A 20,509-nucleotide genomic window follows, 5' to 3' on the forward strand; every position below is an offset into this window, starting at 1 on the left:
TAACATGGAGCAGGTGTGAAGTACGTTAGGTTGCAGGGACGAGGGAAAAGGGCATACTTTATTTGTATTATTAGAATCTTACTTCATGGAAAAATTTAGAGGGTTGCTGTCAGAATATTCAACAGTTGTCCTTTTTACTCTATAAAATTGGTGCCACCAACATAGTAAGTGTGTCTCTTACTACCAACAGCCATCTGTTGGATGAGATGAGACTTGGGTGCATTTGTGAGCTTCCATCCATTCAAGATGAGACAGGAGGAGATGGTGGGTCTACTCATCCATTCCTCTTTTTTTTTAATCACACCCTCAAAAACATGTATTAGATGCCTGCTGTGTGTAACATGTGAGCTGGGCACTACAGGGATCACAAGGTCCTTAGTCTCTGAGAGAAATATACACATAATATATCTGGAAAGGCAGATTGGAAACACCATGGAACAAAGTGCATGGTGTACAGGGGAGGAGAGGAGATCACATCCAGCTGGGATTCAGAGTAAGATTCATGGAGAGGGTGGCATCTGAACTGTTCTGAAGGCAAAGAGAATTTTGATGGGATCTGGAAAAGTAGAAAGTGAGGAGATGCTGAGGATGAGTAAGCCTCGTCACTTGTGAGGTCATGGGGGTGGAGTCCATTCAGAAACTGGGGCAGCACACCCCACTTCTGTCCTTTTTACTCCAAAGATTGTGCTTTCTCTCTAACTTTTTGACCTAAATTTGATCATGCTTTAGATGACTGGCAACACTTTTCACAGCCAGTATAGAGCTGAGAACTAAAATATTACTTGCCATATCAGTAAACAAAGGATGTCACAGCCATCACAGTATAGCTACTGGAATGGTGAGCCCTGAGGGAGCTCAGAACGGAAGCAAAGAATGCCTTTCCTTTCTAAACATATGAATGGAGGAGACGCGGTACAGTAAGGATGTTTCTCAAACCCACTATATCTATAAACCTTTAACAAAAAATGTCATGGTCCTGAAGACCACCTTCATGGACCCACAGGAACTCTCAAATTCCAGTCTGAGAAATTCTAACTTACTATACGAAATGGTTTCTGATTGTGAATTTTTTTACTGTGAAAAGTTTTATATTTATATAATAATAATAAAAAAAAACTGGAACACAAAATTAAACATAGTCTCATAGAACATGCCAGACTACAGCTTGAGAAACACTGGAAAGAATACTGAACTTACTGTTGGAGACCTAAATTATGGTCCTGGTTTGTCTGGCAACCTTAGTTAATATTTTAAGGTGTCATATACACTGGCCTTGTTTTCGCCTCAAGTGGAAATAATACTTCATGGAATAATAACAAGGAAGAAAGAAAATGCATGCGAACACTGAGCACAGCACCTGGTATTTGTCAGACGCAAAATAAATGTACACTATCATTATCATCACCATCACTGTTTTTGGAGGCGTTGTGAGGTGCCCTGGGCTCTAAAATTCTATGTATTTTGAATCACTCTCGTCACAGAAACCTAAGTGAATAGGTCAGAGGTGTCTGGACACCTGGGACTATGGAAAACAGAGCAGCCTAGATAGGAAAACATTGCTTTGGCATTTTCCAAGTTAAGATACAATGCTGCAATGGAAGTCTAGTCTGCACCCAGCATTCCTTGCCAAGCTACCACAAATATCCCTGGTAATGATCTGAGACTAGGTTTCCCTTGAAAATAAAAGTCATGTACATGAATAACTCTAGTGGAACTGAATTCATGACAAGCCAGTCCCCATCCAAAAAATCCATCAGAAAACAAAAAAATGGGACATTCTAGAAGAGATTCTTTTTGTACCACAATCACATTGCCTCAGCTTTGACATCATTGCCCAGAACTTCTCAGTCTGGAAGATGTAAGAGTACTATGCTACTACACTCAGGTAACATGTCAGGCCAGGCATGGATTCCTAGCACAATAATAAAGCTCCCTAGCCCTCAGTCCCTAGGCATTGAGAGTTCCTTGGACAGCAAGGAGATCAAACTAGTCAGTCCTAAAGGAAATCAACTCTGAATATTCATTGGAAGGTCTGGTGTTGAAGCTGAAGCTCCAACACTTTGGCCACCTGATGCGAAGAGTCAATTCATTGGAAAAGACCCTGATGCTGGGAAAGATTGAAGGCAGGAGAAGAAGAGGTGACAGAGGATATGATGGTTGGATAGCATCATCGACTCAATGGACGTGAGTTTGAGCATACGCCAGGAGATAGTGAAGGACAGGAAAGCCTGGCGTGCTGCAGCCCATGGGGTCACAAAGAGTCAGATACAACTAAGCGACTAAACAACAACAACAACAACAAAAGGTTTCAGTATTCTCAACCGTGGAATACTCATACCGTGGTCAGAACAGTATTCAGCTGCCATTACTGAGCGACAATCCAGTAAGGGCTTGTGGCTTTTGGCTGAAAGAAGCCATCACAAAGTTTGTCATCTACTAAGTGTGTTCTGCAGTATGATCACAAAGCAGCCCCGGGAGCAATGAAAGGAGAGCGGCTTTGCTTTCTAAGAGCTCCTTTTGACGTGTGCCCATGGCTCCCGACTCAGGCCATGGGTTACTCGGGTGCTTATCAATTACTCTTATTACACTTCGCAGATGGGAAGGGGCATGTTCAGACATAGCGAAGCTGGGCTGAAGCAGGAGCCTCATGCCTGCTTTTGATTTACCACATTTGGGAAAGCAATTACCAACCCCCCATATTTCTTTCTGTTTTTCGCCAAGCAATTTCATAGATGCAAAGGCCCATGGCTTGTTTGTTTCCTAAGGATGATACATATCATCTGAGTAGTGCTGCAGAGGCTTGTTCTCCTGGACCCCCCACTCCAAGACATGTCTCCGATGTGCAGTGCCCCCCAGCTGAGGTTGAGCAGAGAGGGCCAGTGACCAAGCTGTGTTCTCTCCACTCTGCCTGAGCCCAGCTGCTATCCCTCACATCCAAATATGCCACCTGATCTTGAAATGCTCCTCTTCAGCCTTATAGTACCTGCCTGCTCACTAATGAGTCAGTAAGATATCGCCTTCCATGTACAGGGCAGATATCAGTGGGTCAGGATAAGACATATTTTAATAGACTTTCCTGAGATCATGCTTCCCTCATAGCTCAGATAGTTAAGAATCTGCCTGTAATGTGGGAGACCCAGGTTTGATCCCTGGGTTGGGAAGATCCCCTGGAGATGGGAATGGCAACCCACTCCAGTATTCTCACCTGGAAAATTCCATGGACAGAGGAGCCTGGAGGGGTACGGTCCATAGGGTCAGAAAGAGTCGGACACGACTGAGCAGCTAACACTAATCCCCAGAGATCATGGTGTCTTAGAAATGTAATTCCATACAAATAGAGAAATTAGAACTTTAAGAGAACTTAAAAAAAAAAACAAAAAACTTGACCCAGAATTCTGCCTTTGTAAGTGAGGTGGCGTTGTCTTCATTTTACAGCTGAAATGATGGGGGCTCAAGGTCATGCAACTGTTTTCTCTCAGGGGACAGCCCTACCGCTCATCCCCTCTGGCTTGTTCATGAAAACCCCATTTTTTTTTTCCACCTGCTTTGACTCATGGCAACTCTGATTTCATTTAAGAACATGCCATGTTGCCAAAACTTTCTACATTATCCTAAATCTGATTTCTGTGTAGCTTCTTTATAAAATTGGCACTAGCTGTTTCATTTCTAAGCTCCTAGACTCCAGGGTGGGATCAGTTCCTGCAGCCGACCCTGTATAGAGCTGAACGCCTCGCAAACCAGCTGGGTGTTAAGGGGGTAATGATGAGCCAGGCTTGGGAAGCTGGTAGAAACTGAGGGGACCACCCAAGGGCCTGTGTGACTGGCTCAGAGTGTGCTCCTAAGAAGGAAAGGTCTTTCAGGACTTCAGTTTCCAGACATTTTTTTTTAAAAATTTATTTTTAAATCAAAGCCAAGAAAGAGAGTAGTCATCACTCTCTCTCTTTTAGGACTTCAGTTTCCATAGGGTTCTTTTTTGTTTGTTTTGTTTTTAAATTTGTTTAAAAAAAAAATCAAAGCCAAGAAAGAGAGTAGTCAATACTCTCTCCATAACACACAAGGGTTACTAAGCAGCAGGGAAGGAAAAGTCAGGTAAAGTCAATCCCTGTTCCGAATTCCTTCCACACCTACCTTGTGATTCCGTCCGTGCTTATCCAACAGGGAGATGATGGACTTGATGTGGCCCTCTGCTATCAGGTTTAAGGCTTCTGGGCTTTCAATGAGGATGCAGTGCAAAACTTCCAAGATACCTGCATGCATGCCACAAAAATCATTTGGACATTAAATAACCGGCAGAGCTAATTAGAACTAGAAACCTGAGAGAGAAATGATCCTCCTAAGGGGACAGAATACCATCATTCTTTGGATCTATTAAATATTTCCAGCCAGAAGAAAGATGCGGCCATCTCGGATAGACTTCAGGAGCCCCTGGGGCAACACTCTGTAATTTAGAGGTGAGTTTATTTATTACTAACCCCTCCTCCCTCTTCCTGGACGAAGACATGATCCTTCTGGGTCAAAATATAGAGAAGCAGCTTTAGAACAGAATTTTTAACCCAATAAAACCAAGCAATACTTAATTTAAAAACAGAAAAAGGGATACCTAGTTTACTAAAAATTCTAAAGGTCATTCAAATAATTTAGAAAATGCTTTGAATGTTCCTTGAAAAAGAATTTTTCTAGGAATTACTCCAGAATATTTTTAGATGCACTGGTATGGTATATGAGTAATCTGTAAGCTCACCAAATAAAGATTACTGGGCTTTGTCCCCTCTTCTGGGCACAGTGGATGGTTTTCTGTATTAAGCGAAGGTGTTAAGAAAAATGATCAGGTGGCCTTGCAGCCTGGCACCTGCATGTAACACTGGGGTGGAAATGCACAGAAAGTTGTTGGCTAATATCTTTATAGGTTTCATTGAGAAGAGTCCTCTTGATTCTCTTTTTTCCCCAAGGTTTTCATAAATTACCCTAAAATGTGGTCTGGCCCTGAAAGGAGGTACTGAAGGAAACAGAGGCTTAGGAAGAAGATATATGTGGAGGCGGATGATCCTTAGAGGAGCTTTCCCTTGGCTTGTCTGTTCAAGCTCCTGTCATCTCTAAATGATGAAAAGAGCACTGAAACCTTTCAGCTTCCCAGAGGGGGACCCACACCTGTCACGTTCTCTTATCTCTGAGGAAGCAAACTGCAGAGCCTCTTGGCATGGTCACTTAGTAACGATGACCACTTTTCTTGGCTCAAGTTCTCTGTGAGTCATCAAGAAGGGCTCTAGATATGATGTTGAGGGTGACTCGGGGGTACGAGGAGTATCATTTCCTCTAAGTTCTTGGTCATTTTTCAGTCCTGCTTCTAAATAGTTGAGAGGACCACGTTCAGACTGGGTGGGGAATGATTCAAGGGCCCAGGGAGAGGAGATGAGGGCACAAAGTGAAAAATGAAGCAGGAAAAGAAAGAGTTTGGACGCTGGCTTGAAGTTAATCGACAAAGTTTTAAGAGTGCCAGGAAGATTTAGGGTTGTGTTTCTTTTGTTGAAGTAATTACTGAGGATTGCCTGCAATCCAGTGTGTGTGTGTTGGGGGGTGGGGGGTGGGGCAGAATTGTTCAGAGATTAAACTTTCTCTCTCTTTTAAACAGAAACAAACAAACAAAAAACCCCACCTTCTCCCATTGTGTTTCCTGTCAAATCCTACCTGAGGAAGATTCTAGTCTGTCCAATTTGCTGATCAGCCAATCAAGGTTATTGGAGAATTGAGCACAGTTGTTTCTGTTTCCACGAATAAGAGCAGCTGTGAATGAGAACATGTTTGATCATGTAGGTTAAAGGGCACAGTGATGGGAACGGGATGCTGTTGAATACTCCCATCTGCTTAGCAATTAGAAAGAATGAAATAGTCCCCTTCCCCTCCCAAGCCTTTTGATACATTCCTGTCTCTACATTTCGAAGAGCAAAAAAAATCTACCATTCATTCAAATATTTCCAGAGATTCCACAGTGTATGAGGCATCTGTCTACTTGCTGGGAAAAGTCAGTGGGAACACAACAACAGATTCCCTGCCTTTGTGAAATGGGAGAGAGAGACAAAATATACACAGATTAAAAAAAAATTATTTTAGGTAGTGATAAGCAAAAAAAACAATATCTGCTTGGTTGCTGGCTTCAGAACTCAATTTCCTCTAACGTTTTCTTAAATCTAGCTGCTGCTGCTGCTGCTGTCACTTCAGTTGTGTCTGACTCTGTGCGACCCCAAAGATGGTAGCCCACCAGGCTCCCCTGTCCCTGGGATTCTCCTGGCAAGAACACTGGAGTGGGTTGCCATTTCCTTCTCCAATGCATGAAAATGAAAAGTGAAAGTGAAGTCGCTCAGTCGTGACCAACTCTTCGCAACCCCATGGACTGCAGCCTTCCAGGCTCCTCCGCCCATGGGATTTTCCAGGCAAGAGTACTGGAGTGGGTTGCCATTGCCTTCTCCATAAATCTAGCTAAATACTTGCTATTCTTTACTGCTAAAAGAAGGCATCCAAATGAGTACAATTGAAAGGGTTGGCTAAACTAGGCAAGTAATAACAAAACATGAAACTCTAAAATATCTAAAATGCATCAGTACACGACAGTGGTTCTCAAAGTGTGATCCCCGGATAGGAATGTCAGTATCACCTGAGAACGTGTTAAAAAACACAAATTCGTGGCCTTGTCCTATGTCTACTGAAACAGAAACTCCAGGAATGGGCCCAGTATCTGTGTTCTAACCAGCCCTCCAGCTAATTCTGAGGCCTGTTCATCTTTGAGGACCACTGGTAGATGATACTGAAAAGGTAGACAGAGAATATGCTGTCACTAGATTTTCACTATAAGACCAAGTAGCCTTCCCTCCATAGGCCAGTACTATGGACGGGACTCTGGAATAAGTCCATGTAAACTGATTGGCCCTGAGGCTTTCTCATCATGCTGCTGGTTTTCAAAGACTGTGGTATTCACAAACATTTGTAAGGTATTTGGATAAGGAAATTCTTCCTCAGGACCTCTGCTTCGTACCTCCACAGCCATCAAAGGCCAGAATTCAGTCTGATCTCCTATCCTGCTTCTCAGATCAGCCATAACAAGATCAAACCAGTCAATCCCAAAGGAAATCAACCCTGAATATTCATTGGAAAGACTGATGCTGAAGCTGAAGCTCCTATACTTTGGCCACCTGATGTGAAGAACAGACTCACTGAAAAAGACCCTGATGCTGGGAAAGAAAGAGAGCAGGAGGAGAAGGGGGTGACAGAGGATGCGATGGTTGGATGGCATCATTGATTCAATGGGTATGAGTTTGAGCAAACTCTGGGAGATAGTGAGAGACAGGGAAGCCTGGCATGTGGTAACCTATGGGGTTGCAAAGAGTCAGACGTGACTTAGTGAATGAACAACTAGGGGGTTGAGCTTGAGGCTCTGCAGCCAGGCTGTCTGGACTCAAGCCATAGTTCCATCACTCTTCTAACATGTATGACCCTGGATGAGTTATGAACATTTCTGAGCATCAGATTCTTCAATAAAATGGTCAGAGTACCTACACCTCACAGTGTTGCTCTGAGGATCAAAAAGAGATATCCTACTGCCTGGCATCAACAAATGTTAGCTACTATTGTTGTAATAATTACTACTGAGTTTAAGCCATATCATAAAATGTTAAGAGTTGGAAGAGACTTTATGAGGTCACTCAGTACAGTCACAATCTAATCAGCTTGACCCTTGACAACTTGAATGAATCTGACCTGATTTCTCCAGGCTTCCCTCTGACCTGCTCAACTTTCCATGGATTTCCTCTCAATGGAACATTTACATCAGAGAAAAGCCCTAAAATGCTGCCCTGTTACCATGGCCAAATCATTATCGGTGGCCACCTTCTTGCAGAGGCCAATACTATCTTGCACTGTCTTCTTCCCACAGGCTGGCAGCCTGGGTCCATGTGGCATTGGTTACAGCAGGCACTGGAAGGTCACCATGCATTCAGAGTTGTGAGAAGAAAGATTGGATGCTGGAACATCTCTACTCAATTTCCTTTTTCTTTCCACCAAAATGAAATAAAAACAGGCCAAAACAGCAGGAATCATGACTGCCCAACAAGTGGACAGTGAAAGGGTACACTTTTGAAGAGAGTAGACATCCTCTGACTGCAGGTGTCAGAAGTCTGGAACTGGAGGGTATGTTAAACATATTTTTGCCTTGTTCTCTCATTTTAATGATGAGGTTCAGGGAGTGTAAGAAACTGCCAAGTGCTTCACAGGTAGTTTGATAAAACCAATCACCATTTGCTTCCAGTTGCTGTCATTTTGGAAAGTAAAATAAGTTACCAGTTAACATAATGAATGGCTGGGTTAGTTGTTGTTCAGTCGCCAACTCATGTCTGACTCTCTGTAACCCCATCAACTGCAGCACACCAGGCTTCCCTGTCCTTCACTATCTCCCAGAGCTTGCTCAAACTCATGTCCACTGAGTCAGTGATGCCATCCAACCATCTCATCCTCTGTCTCCCCCTTCTCTTCTTGTGCTCAATCTTTTCCAGCATCAGGGTCTTTCCAGTGAATTGGCTCTTCGCATCAGGTGGCCAAAGTATTGGAGCATCAGCTTCAGCATGTCCTTCCAATGAATATTCAGGGTTGACTTGATAATCCACTGGGTTAGAATCAAGTGGTTAACACAATCTTCCAAGGAATGAGGCTGGATGACAATAGCAGTTTGTTCCATGAAAATGTTAAGGGAAACATTGGCTGAAACCACCCACCCTGGCCAGGCACCACAGTAATCAGTTGCATGAGTTATTTTACAATAGGAGATCCTGGTAAGGAACATAGAACTAACAAAGCACCACCAACAGGAAGAATTTTGGAAAGGTCAAAAGGAGACATCACATATCCTACTGACCTCCCAGAATCCTCCTTGCTGGAATCCATCTTGGCTGAGCAATGCATGCACGACCAGGGAGAACGCGAGTAAGAGTGATTGGCCAGAGACAACCTGGAAACTAATCCCATTACCATAGGACCCTAGACTGTGAGCCACATGACAGAGCAGTCCTCCCGGGTTCCCTAACTCTCCTCTCCATCCAGGTGCCCCTTCCCAACAAATTCTCTTGTTTTGTTAGCACATATATCTAGACCACTCATTTCTGAATGTTAGATAAGAGTCCCCTTTTGGGCTCCCCCTTCCCGGAACAAAAATGCCTATAGACCTCCACAGCCACCTGCCCAGGGAGAGAGCTCTGGGCATGTACTTACCGAGCAATTTGTAGAGAAGGTTCAGAATTTCTTTCCAGGCCATTCCACTCTCCTCCCTGGCGATCCCTGCAAAGTGTGCTATGCTATTGTAGATATTTAAGCGATCAATGCAGTTTAACACAAGGGCTAACATTCCCTGTGAAGGCGAGTTGGGAAAAAAGTAAAAATACGTAAGATCTCAGGATCCCTTTTGTTCTTTCCTCTCCCATATCATTCACCTTTCAAAGCTGGTGATACTAATGTACAAACAGACCTTCACGGTGCCAATTTGGGTTTTGTTTTTTCCTCCCCAAAACAAAATATGCATGTCTATGCCTCAGAGACCTAAATAGCATCCATTCTGGAAGTGAGTCAGCAGTCTCCTCTGACAGGCTTGCCCCCACGTGTTTAACTTAAACCAAGGACGTAGTGAGGAAGAGGGAACACGAATGAGTCTCACAGAAGCCTGCTCTGTCTGGTGTGAAATGATTCTGACTCACCTAGAAACAGCCCTTGGATATAGGATCTATTTTTCTTTAAGATGCAAACTTGTGCATCTCCCCATCTGCTCCAAAAAGGGAATTTAGAGACAATAAGACTAAAAGAGGATTTTCTAAAACGACCTTTCCATCTAATTTACAGTACTATGCCACCCACTAAAAACATCTGTGCCCAGCTGTTCTTAAAGAGCAGGAGGGAAATGTTAAGTGTAGTTTCAACAGCCTATAAAGGCACACAGAAAGTTCCCCCAGCCAAAGTCTGCTCACATCAGAAGGCTCAGTAGGGACAGGTCTACTTCCCACACTTTAGAAATGCCCAAAGGACAAGCCCTGTCCACAGGAATGCAAGGCTGCAGGAATATGACCATGGCCTTAAAATTAATGCCAAATCATCATGTCCAAGCTCAGAAAAGCCATGTGATCTAAGATCACACACAGCCAGGGATGAAGCCAGAACTAGGGCCAGGACTCCTTGAGCCCCAAGTTAGTATTTTCCCCGTATCTATGCCCATCCCTCGTGACTCAGATGCTCAAGTTCACCTTGAGACATAGTAGCATCCGTATCTCTTAAACCAGCTCCCCAGGCATTTCTGATGTGGTGGAACCTGGGAATTCATATTTTTCCAATAAAGTTCTAAGATAATTCTCATACCTTCCAAAATTTGGGAATCACAGCTAATGCCATACTGTCATAGCTGAGATTTTACGAAAGACCAATTTTGGATACATAGGTGACACTGAAGCTTTAAATTAATCTGGTTTGAATGTACCAAAGTACAAGCATGACAATGTTTGCTGCTAATGTGATCCGGGTACTGACAGGAAAGGGTAACTCCCAATGGATCTTTTTCTTTCCAACTTTCTCTCTTTGCTCTTCTCTCTTTCTAGAACACATGCATGCATGGAGACAGAGACTGCATGGAGACTCTAAACTGCAGTCATCAGGGTACTTTTAGCTCTGGACACAAAAAGCATCTCACTTTTTAATGTTTTGGACTTACCTCTTCCTTGAAAAGATTCTGTCTGTTTTTGAGTGAGCGGAGCTTGTTCTGCTTGCCTTCATGCTGCATCCCCTCCTCCGGGGGCTGGAAGTAGGCAATCAGGTCATGTAAGGTCTGCAGGACCTCTTCTATTGGCAGGGTGACCGGGGCAGCTGTGCGACTGTTTCCACTGAAACCACAGATGGACATGGCTTAGGCAGCGGGTCTCTAGCAGGACCCTGACAAGCGTCCACTAGGTCCTAGCTCCTCCCTGCCCTGAACTGGGCACAGCGACTGGTATGGTTGTTGGGCACCTGGGATAGTCGCTGTACAGATAACCTCGAATTGAAGTTTGCTGACAAACAGCATAATGGGAAGGAATTGCTGATTCAATTTTCAAACCATTTTATAAATCAATGGAAAGGATCCCTGGCTGTCTGCCAGGTCTTTTTAGGTAGAAGTACTTTTATAGATAATTATTAACCCATAGTTCTTTTAGACTACCACATGTTCCTGAGACAGGTTAAGCATCAGCTGGAAGGGGTTTCATCACTGGTCTCTTCCTCCACCTACATCTTTGTCTTTTGTCTCCCCCACGTGTCTTTGTGATATCTCTGTGGGTGTTTTCCTCTTAATGTTTGTATGTTTGCAGGCGCCCTATTTGTTGATGTGTTGATGTCTTCCCTGCTCTGTCTCTCCTTTCAACTTCCTCTGTGTGGCCTGTCTCTGTTTTTCCACCCCCCACCAGTGTCCCATCTCTCAACATTCTTCTTCTCTGCTTCAACACCCCCACCATCTCCCCCTGTTGTGTTCCTCCTATCCTATATGTATGTGGGTCTGACTCCCTATGTCATAATTTTCCAAACAAATCTTATAACTGAGTCCTTCCAACACAGAGAGGCCACAAACCTCCACAGATGACAAAATGACCCTTTGTTTTCCCGTCTCCTTGAGAGGTACACTGGTGAGCTTTTCAGAGGCCAAGGCTAAGAAGAGGAAGCGGGAGTGGATGCAGTCCATGAAACTGAATCTGAGAGCCCACTGTCGAGACCCTAGTGGAATGGGAACTTATTCTGTGAGTAAATAACATCAGGGGTTTTCCTCTGTGGTCAATTTCTAATGAGCCGTCCTTTACATTTACTGAAGATGTGCTTACATATCTGTCTGGACACAAGCTAAAGAAAAGATTGTGAGCTAGGCCTCAGACAAAGCTTATAAACAAGTCCTGAAAATATTCAGGTCATGAGATGACAGTAATTCCACTTCTGTATAAAAATGCCAAGTGCACACAATGAGAGAAAGAGTGAATTACAGGCAGGAGGCACTTCTCAGCAGTGTGTCCTCTGCCCACGGCAGGTGCTCAGGAAGTGATTATTAAACATTCTCTGGGATATTATTGGATTCAGAGACAGTGAGGAAGAGAATCCCACATGGATATGAGGTGAAGGTTTGGGAGAGAGAACTCAATCAGGAATGACTCCCCAGTTCCACGTTCAGTAAGAATGAATACGTTTTCCTCAATATTTCTGAGCTAGTTGCAGAGTTTTTTTTCTCTCCCTCTCTTTTTAAAAATTTAATACTTTCCATATATCAGAGACACTCAGGCCAGTCAAGTGAAGAGTATGTCCTCGTGTGATGAGAAATGAGGATGAGAGAAGAGGTCTGTAGGCATTTCTGTAGCTTGATGGGGCAGCACATCAGTATACAGAGGGTGGGAAAGCCCAGGTTACAGTCACTGCCATTTAACTGTGAGGTCCTTGGAATGCCGCTAAGACTCCTGTGCTTCAATTTAACTGAGACATAGGAAGGTAGACACTATGTTTGCCAGGATCCTTCTGGGGCTAATTTTTTTTTCCTGTGGGTTCTCAGTGCTGGATCACTTCATCTTGCCTCTTGAAGAAACATCAATCTGACAATCCTCCAGGGAGAATGCCTCCTTCCTTCAAAGGAGAACACATAATACGTGCTTGGCATTGTGGACGCATCCTCTGAATGGCTTCATGATGCTTGCAGTCTACTCCAGAACCTTGGGGGAGGAGACCCAGATGGATCTAGATGGACAGGGACAAGAGGATGCCGTAGTTCAGAACTAATTACAACTGGCTCCCGTCTCAGCTCAGCCTTCCTCTGGCCCCTACAGCCACTGTCCCATTATGTTCTCAGATCTTTGACAAGGACTTCTTTTCTTAAGTAAAAGCTCAGGTGATTCTGAGTACTTACCACACTGCTGCTGCTGCTGCTAAGTCGCTTCAGTCGTGTCTGACTCTGTGCGACCCCATGGACTGCAGCCTACCAGGCTTCTCCATCCATGGGATTCTCCAGGCAAGAACACTGGAGTGGGTTGCCATTTCCTTCTCTAATGCATGAAAGTAGAAAGTGAAAGTGATGTCGCTTCAGTCGTGTCTGACTCTGTGCGACCCCGTGGACTGCAGCCTACCAGGCTCCTCCATCCATGGGATTTTCTGGGCAAGAGTACTGGAGTGGGGTGCCATTGCCTTCTCCCATTTACCATACAGTTACCATAATTATTTATATATCATTCCCCTCCAAAAGCGAAACTCAGAGGACAGCTGGATAGCATCTTCTCTCTCCAGCAGGACATCTGAGACTCCTTGGTCCATCACACTGTTCATTTGTCCTATGGGACACTTCCCAACAACCACACAGGGGATGATGAGACAGTACAGGAAACTTAAACATTATCTTCTTCATTGTTCTTTATTCTTCATTCTTTATTCCTTTAACTTGTTCTTGCAGAAGGTCAATCTCTCTGGTTTCCATTTGTACATCACATGCACTGTTGGTTTCTCAAAAGGGGTGAGAGAGGAGAATTTATTTCCAAATTATGCTGTCATCCATCACTTTCCAACTCTTGCAAAATGTAAGCACCGTGGCTTTTGTAGCCCTCACCTCTGCTGTACTGGTTTGCTATTCATTAGCCCTCCTTTCTTGTAAAACATCCTGTGTCAGGGAGAATCAAGAATCTCTTCCACTGAAGGTGGGGCTTCCAGAAATGAGGAGCTCAGTGAGTTCTTTCTCCCAATAAAAGTGACAAAATTGGACAAAATCATCCAAAAAACTTTTAGGATTCTGGAAACTGACCAAAGGTATACAGGAAATTGAGAAGTATGTTTTTTTCTTTTAATAATGAACCTTGGTAAGAACAGTGGGAATCTATGATATTTCAACCTGAGATAGTTCCCATCCTCTCCCCTGCTGCTGCTAAGTTGCTTCAGTCGTGTCCGACTCTGTTCGACCCCATAGACGGCAGCCCCCCAGGCTCCCCCGTCCCTGGGATTCTCCAGGCAAGAACACTGGAGTGGGTTGCCATTTCCTTCTCTAATGCATGAAAGTAGAAAGTGAAAGTGAAGTCGCTTCAGTCGTGTCTGACTCTGTGCAACCCCATGGACTGCAGCCTACCAGGCTCCTCCGTCCATGGGATTTTCCAGGCAAGAGTACTGGAGTGGGGTGCCATTGCCTTCTCTGGTCCTCTCCCCTAGCTCCAAGGAAAAGAAGGTCTAACAGGGTGAGGCAGGCCATGTGCAAGGTCCCAGACAGACACACTCGGGAAGAAACAGAGGGGGCCCCAGGTATTATTCATCTCTGGCTGAATATGATGAAGCCTTGTGCAAGCAGAAAGTAAAATTCAGGATGAACTTAAAACTGCCTGACCTTTGGACATATTATCCAACCCACACACAGGTCTATCAGCAAAGGGTAGGAGGCTTGCCCCACAAGAAATAAGTACTCCAAGCTGAAAGTCAATGACATGAGACACTTACTAGAATCCATCCTGAGAAATAAAGAGCAGTGGTAAAGGTTACTATGCAGTTCAATGTAAAACAATATGAATATGTACCAATGTTTCTCTTTTTTGGTCTTATACCTAATTAAAAATGCATAAAACAATAATTATAAAACTGTATTGCTGGGCTTATACCACATGAAGCTATAATATATATATATATATATATATATATATATCAGTATTGTCACAAAGGAGTTGAGAGAAGAGAACAATATTGGAGCAAAGTTGATTTACTTGTTAAATTCATATTAATGTGAAGTAGATTATTTCGTATCAAAGACATACTAAGTTCCCTAGAGCAACTAAGAATATAACTTAAAAAAGTAGTTAAAAACACTCAAAGGAATTAAAATAGTACTAGAAAATGTCAATTTAACACAAAAGAAAGCAGTTAAGGAAGAATAGAGGAACAAAAAGACATATAAAAATCAAATGGCAAAATGGCACACATGAAACCAATCATCTGAATAATTACACTATCTATAAATTGATTACACACACCAGTAAAAGGAAGAGACAGTCAGACGGCATTTTGGGGGAAAAAAAAGGTTCACGGTATGCTATCTACAAGACACATTTCCAATTCAAAGACGCAAATAAGTTGAGAGTGAAAGGACTGAGATACACCATGCAAACAGTAACTGTAACTAGCGTGTGAGACAGCTGGAGCGGCTCTACAAAATAAATTGAGACAAAAAATATTCACATAAAGAGGGACTCAGCCATAAAAAAGAATAACCTTCTGCCATTTACAGCAAAACAGATGGGCCTAGAGAATATTATTCAGGGTGAAACAAGTCACACAGGAAAACACAAATACTATATAATATCGCTTATATGTGGAACCTAAAAAAATAATACAAATCAATGTATATATAACACAGACTCACAGACACAGAAAACAAATTTGTAGTTAACAAAGGGGAAAAGGATGTGGGGAGGGGCAAAATAGGGGTATGGGATTATCAGATACAAACTATTATGTATAAAATACATAAGCAACAAAGATATATTGCATAGCACAGGAAGTTATAGCCATTATCCTGTGATAACTTATAATGAAATGTAATCTTCAAAACTGAGTCATCACAGTGTACATCTGAAACCAATATAATATTGTAAATCAACTATTTCAATTTCAAAGAAAAGAAACACTTGGGGATAATTTAAAAAAAAAAGAAAAGAGGGCGATATTTTATAAGAATGAGTTTGGGAGGAAGATATATTTATTATAAACTCCTTGGTGGCTCAGATGGTAAAGAATCTGCATGCAGTGTGGGAAATCTAGGTTTGATCCCTGCATTGAGAAGATCCCCTGGAGAAGGGAAAGGCTACCCACGCCAGTATTCTTGCCTGGAAAATTCCATGGACAGAGGAGCCTGATGGGCTACACTCCATGGGACTGCAGAGTCGGATGTGACTGAGTGACTAATACTTTCACTTTCAAAGCACCCAGTAACAGAGACCAAAATATGTGCAGTAAAAATTGACAGAATTGAGGGAGAAATAGACAATTCAACAATAATACTGATTTCAATCACATTCTCAAGCAGATAATGTAATAAACTATATAAAGGACAAAACCACACCATCAACTCAATAGACAGAAAGAATTTGACAAAATCTAACTAACATTCATTCAATATAAAAAGCTCTCATCAAGCTAGAAGTAGAAGAGAACTTCCTCAACTTGACAAAAGACATCTACGAAAATTCTGCAAGTAAGTACCAAACTTAATAGTCAAAGACCAAATGTTTTCCCACTAAGATCAAGAACAAGACAAGGATGTCTGTTCTCTCTACTTTATTTCATATTGTAGTAGATGTTCTATCCAGGGCAATCATGCAAAATAAAATAGAAATGAAGGACATTCATTCTTATTGGAAAGGAAAAAACCACTCCTTTTATTCACAGATGACACGATCCTGTATGTAGAAAATTCTAAAGAATCCACACCAAAAAATACCCTCGCTATAATAAAAAATTTCATCTAGGTCATAGGATACATGGCTGACATGTTAAAAACTCAGTTTCTCCATGTCAGTATTTATAGACACCCGCAGTGAACAATCTGAAATGAAATTAAGAAAAAATGAATGAAATTAAGAAAACACCTCCATTTGTAGTTGCATCAAAAATAAATACTGTATACATTTCATAAAAAAAAGTGTAAGATTTACATACTGGAAATTCTAATATCGTGTTGAAAGGAATCCAAGAAGAATAAATGAATGGACAGACATTCTGTGTTTATGGACTGAAAGATTTATTAAGATAAAAGTTTCCCAAAATTGATGTGTAGATCCTTTGCAATATCTATCAAAATCCCTGCAGGCTTTCTTACAAAAATTGATAAATTCACCCTTAAATTTATATGGGAATGCAAAGGATTAAAATAATATCAAAAAAAGTACAACATTGTAGGAGGACTCTATCTGATTTTAATACTTATTATAAAGGTATATTAATCAAGATAGTGCTATTTTACTATAAACATGTTTTAGTATGTGAGATGAGTATACTTGTGTATCTCTCTCTCTCCATATATATATACACACACACACACACAATCATATATATATATACATACATGTATATGTTTTTGTCAGAGAAGGCGATGGCACCAACTCCAGTACGCTTGCCTGGAAAGTCCCATGGATGGAGGAGCCTGGAAGGCTGCAGTCCATGGGGTCGCTGAGGGTCAGACATGACTGAGCGACTTCACTTTCACTTCTCACTTTCATGCATTGGAGAAGGAAATGGCAATCCGCTCCAGTGTTCTTGCCTGGAGAATCCCAGGGACGGGGGAGCCTGGTGGGCTGTCGTCTATGGGGTCGCACAGAGTCGGACACGACTGAAGCGACTTAGCAGCAGCAGCAGCACACCTTTTTGTGTATGTATGTGTGTACAATTTATATATGTAATATGTATTTAAAACATACTCACAGAAATACTTTTTAGCAATAAGAAGGGACAGGACACCATTACATATTGCAATAGGGATGAACCTCAAAAATGTAATGCTAAATGTAAAGGCCAGATTCAACAGACCACATATTGTATGGTTTATCAATTTAATGCATTAAAATGTGAGAGAAGCAGATGATTGGTTGCCTGGGGCCGGGAGTGGTAACTAGTATAAACTGCAATAGGCATAAGGAATCCTTTTGGGGTGATGAAAGTGTTCTAAAACTGAATAGTAACAATGGCTGTACAGCTGTATACATTTATTAAAATTCACTGAGTTGTACACTTAAAGGGATGGATTTTATGATATGCAAATTATAACTCAATAAAGCTGTTTAAAAATAATTTTCCCATTGTTAGGCATGTAACTCCCACTGAATTTTTAAAAATAACAGCTTTATTGAAATATAGTTCATGTATTATACCATAATCTATTCAAACGGTACAATTGTTTTTAGTATATTTACAGAGTTGTGCAACCATGACCTAAGTCAATTTTAGAATTTTTCATCAGCTTTTCCTCAAATCCCATCCCCCTTATCACCTGCTATCATACCATTCCCAGATGTACTTTGTTTCTACAGATTTGTCTATTTCAGATATTTCATATAAATGCAGTAATACAATATGTAGTCTTTTGCGACTGGCTTTTTTTCACTGAGCATGTTTACAAGGTTCATTTATGTTGTAGTGTATGTTAGAACTTCATACCTTTTTACAGACATATAATATTCTGGTATATGGATATAGCACCTTTTATTTATTCATTCGTCAGTTGATAGACATTTACATTGCTATCACTTTTTGTCTATTATGAGTAATGCTGCTTCGAACATTTGTGTGCAAGTTTTTGTTTGGTTATCTGAGGAGGCCTTACAAATAGCTGAGAAAAGAAGAGAAGCGAAAGGCAAAGGAGAAAAGGAAAAATATACACATCTGAATGCAGAATTCCAAAGGACAGCAAGGAGAGATAAGAAAGCCTTTCTAAGTGATCAATACTAGGAAATAGAGGAAAACAATAGAATGAGAAAGACTAGAGAGCTCTTCAAGAAAGATAGAGATACCAAGGGAATATTTCATACAAAGATGGGCATAATAAAGGGCAGAAATGGTACGGACCTAACAGAAGCAGAAGATATTAAGAAGAGGTGGCAAGAATACACAGAAGGACTAAACAAAAAAGATCTTAAAGATAACCATGATGGTGTGATCACTCACCTAGAGCCAGACATCCTGGAGTTTGAAGTCAAGTGGGCCTTCCGAAGCATCACTATGAACAAAGCTAGTGGAAGTAATAGAATTCCAGCTGAGCTATTTCAAGTCCTAAAAGACGATGCTGTTAAACTCTTGCACTCAATATGCCAGCAAATTTGGAAAACTCAGCAGTGGCCACAGGACGGGAAAAGGTCGGTTTTCACTCCAATCCCAAAGAAAGGCAATGTCAAAGAATGTTCAAACTACCACACAACTGCACTCATCGCACATGCAAAGTAATGCTTAAAATTCTCCAAGTCAGGCTTCAACAGTACATGAACCAAGAGGTTCCAGATGTTCAAGCTGGATTTAGAAAAGGCAGAGGAACCAGAGATCAAATTGCCAACATCCATTGGATAATCAAAAAAGCAAGAGAATTCCAGAAAATCATCTACTTCTGCTTCACTGACTATGTTAAAGCCTTTGACTGTGTGGATCACAATAAACCATGGAAAATTCTTAAGGAGATGGGAATACCAGACTACCTTACCTGCCTTCTGAGAAACCTGTATGCAGGTCAAGAAGCAACAGTTAGAACTGGACATGGAACAATGCACTGGTTCAAAATTGGGAAATGAGTATATCGAGGCTGTATATTGTCCCCCTGCTTATTTAACTTATATGCACAGTCCATCATGAGAAATGCCAGGCTGGATGAAGCACAAGCTGGAATGAAGATTATGGGGAGAAATATCAATAACCTCGGATATGCAGATGACACCACCCTTATGGCAGAAAATGAAGAGAACTAAATAGCCTCTTGATGAAGCTGAAACAGGAAGGTGAAAAAGCTGGCTTAAAACTCAACATTCAGAAAACAAAGATCATGGCATCTGGTCTGATCACTTCATGGCAAATAGATGGGCAAACAATGGAAACAGTAAGAGACTTTATTTCCTTGGGCTCCAAAACCACTGCAGATGGTGACTGCAGCCATAAAATTAAAAGACACGTGCTCCTTGGAAGAAAAGCTATGACAAACCTAGTCAGTATATTAAAAAGCAGAGATATTACTTTGCTGACAAAGGTCCGTCTAGTCAAAGCTATGGTTTTTCCAGTAGTCATGTATAGATGTGAGAGTTGGACCATAAAGAAGGCTGAGCACTAGAGAACTGATGCTTTTGAACTGTGGTGCTGGAGAAGATTCTTGAGTCCCTTGGACTGCAAGGAGTTCAAACCAGTCAATCCTAAAGGAAATCAGTTCTAAATATTCATTGGAAGGACTAATGCTAAAACTGAAGTTCCAATACTTTGGCCACTTGATGTGAAGAACAGACTCATTGGTGTTGGGGGCCAGAGTGAGGTACTCCGCCCATGGCAAAGGTCATGAGGAAGGAGGCTCGACATACGCAAAGGCGGGATCGAGCCTCAGGAGTCCCCCTGGAAATCCTCGAGCGTCTACCCCCATAACCAGAGCCTGCCTACTTTACTACTTTGTGCTCTTACCTACACCTCTGACTTTACGGGGGGGCTGTCCCCCACCACCTCTTTTGGAGAAGGAGTTAACTTAGAGCTCCAGTTTATAATAATTCCTGGGCGTGATAAGAGTGTTTTAACCTACAAACTCCTCTGAAGGTTCTCTGGCCTGCCTGACAGGCTTGTCCGGCCACATGTGATCGCTCACAGCCTCCCAACCGTGAGAGGCACAAGATGCTTTAAACCTTCTAAAAACAGGTTCCTTAGAAAAGTTAGAAAACTATTAGTATAAGTATAATGGGCTAATTAGAAATTGTGTTGGTGAAGGGTTTTTCATTTGTGGAGCCAATGT

General features: G+C 42.0%; 1 protein-coding gene across 1 annotated transcript in view; it reads right to left on the reverse strand.

Moving 5' to 3' along the window:
* RYR3 (ryanodine receptor 3) overlaps positions 1 to 20,509 on the reverse strand; it is a 567,299-nt gene that overhangs the window by 257,286 nt on the left and 289,504 nt on the right. The window contains exons 13-16 of the mRNA XM_010844173.1: positions 10,733 to 10,901; positions 9,253 to 9,388; positions 5,686 to 5,781; positions 4,129 to 4,247 (exon numbers count right to left, since the gene is read on the reverse strand). Of these exons, the coding sequence (XP_010842475.1) occupies positions 4,129 to 4,247; positions 5,686 to 5,781; positions 9,253 to 9,388; positions 10,733 to 10,901 (520 nt within the window). The remainder of the gene's footprint in view (positions 1 to 4,128; positions 4,248 to 5,685; positions 5,782 to 9,252; positions 9,389 to 10,732; positions 10,902 to 20,509) is intronic.

This window comes from Bison bison, unplaced genomic scaffold, assembly GCF_000754665.1.
Source record: "Bison bison bison isolate TAMUID 2011002044 unplaced genomic scaffold, Bison_UMD1.0 scf7180017864197, whole genome shotgun sequence".
Taxonomy (NCBI): Eukaryota; Metazoa; Chordata; class Mammalia; order Artiodactyla; family Bovidae; genus Bison; species Bison bison.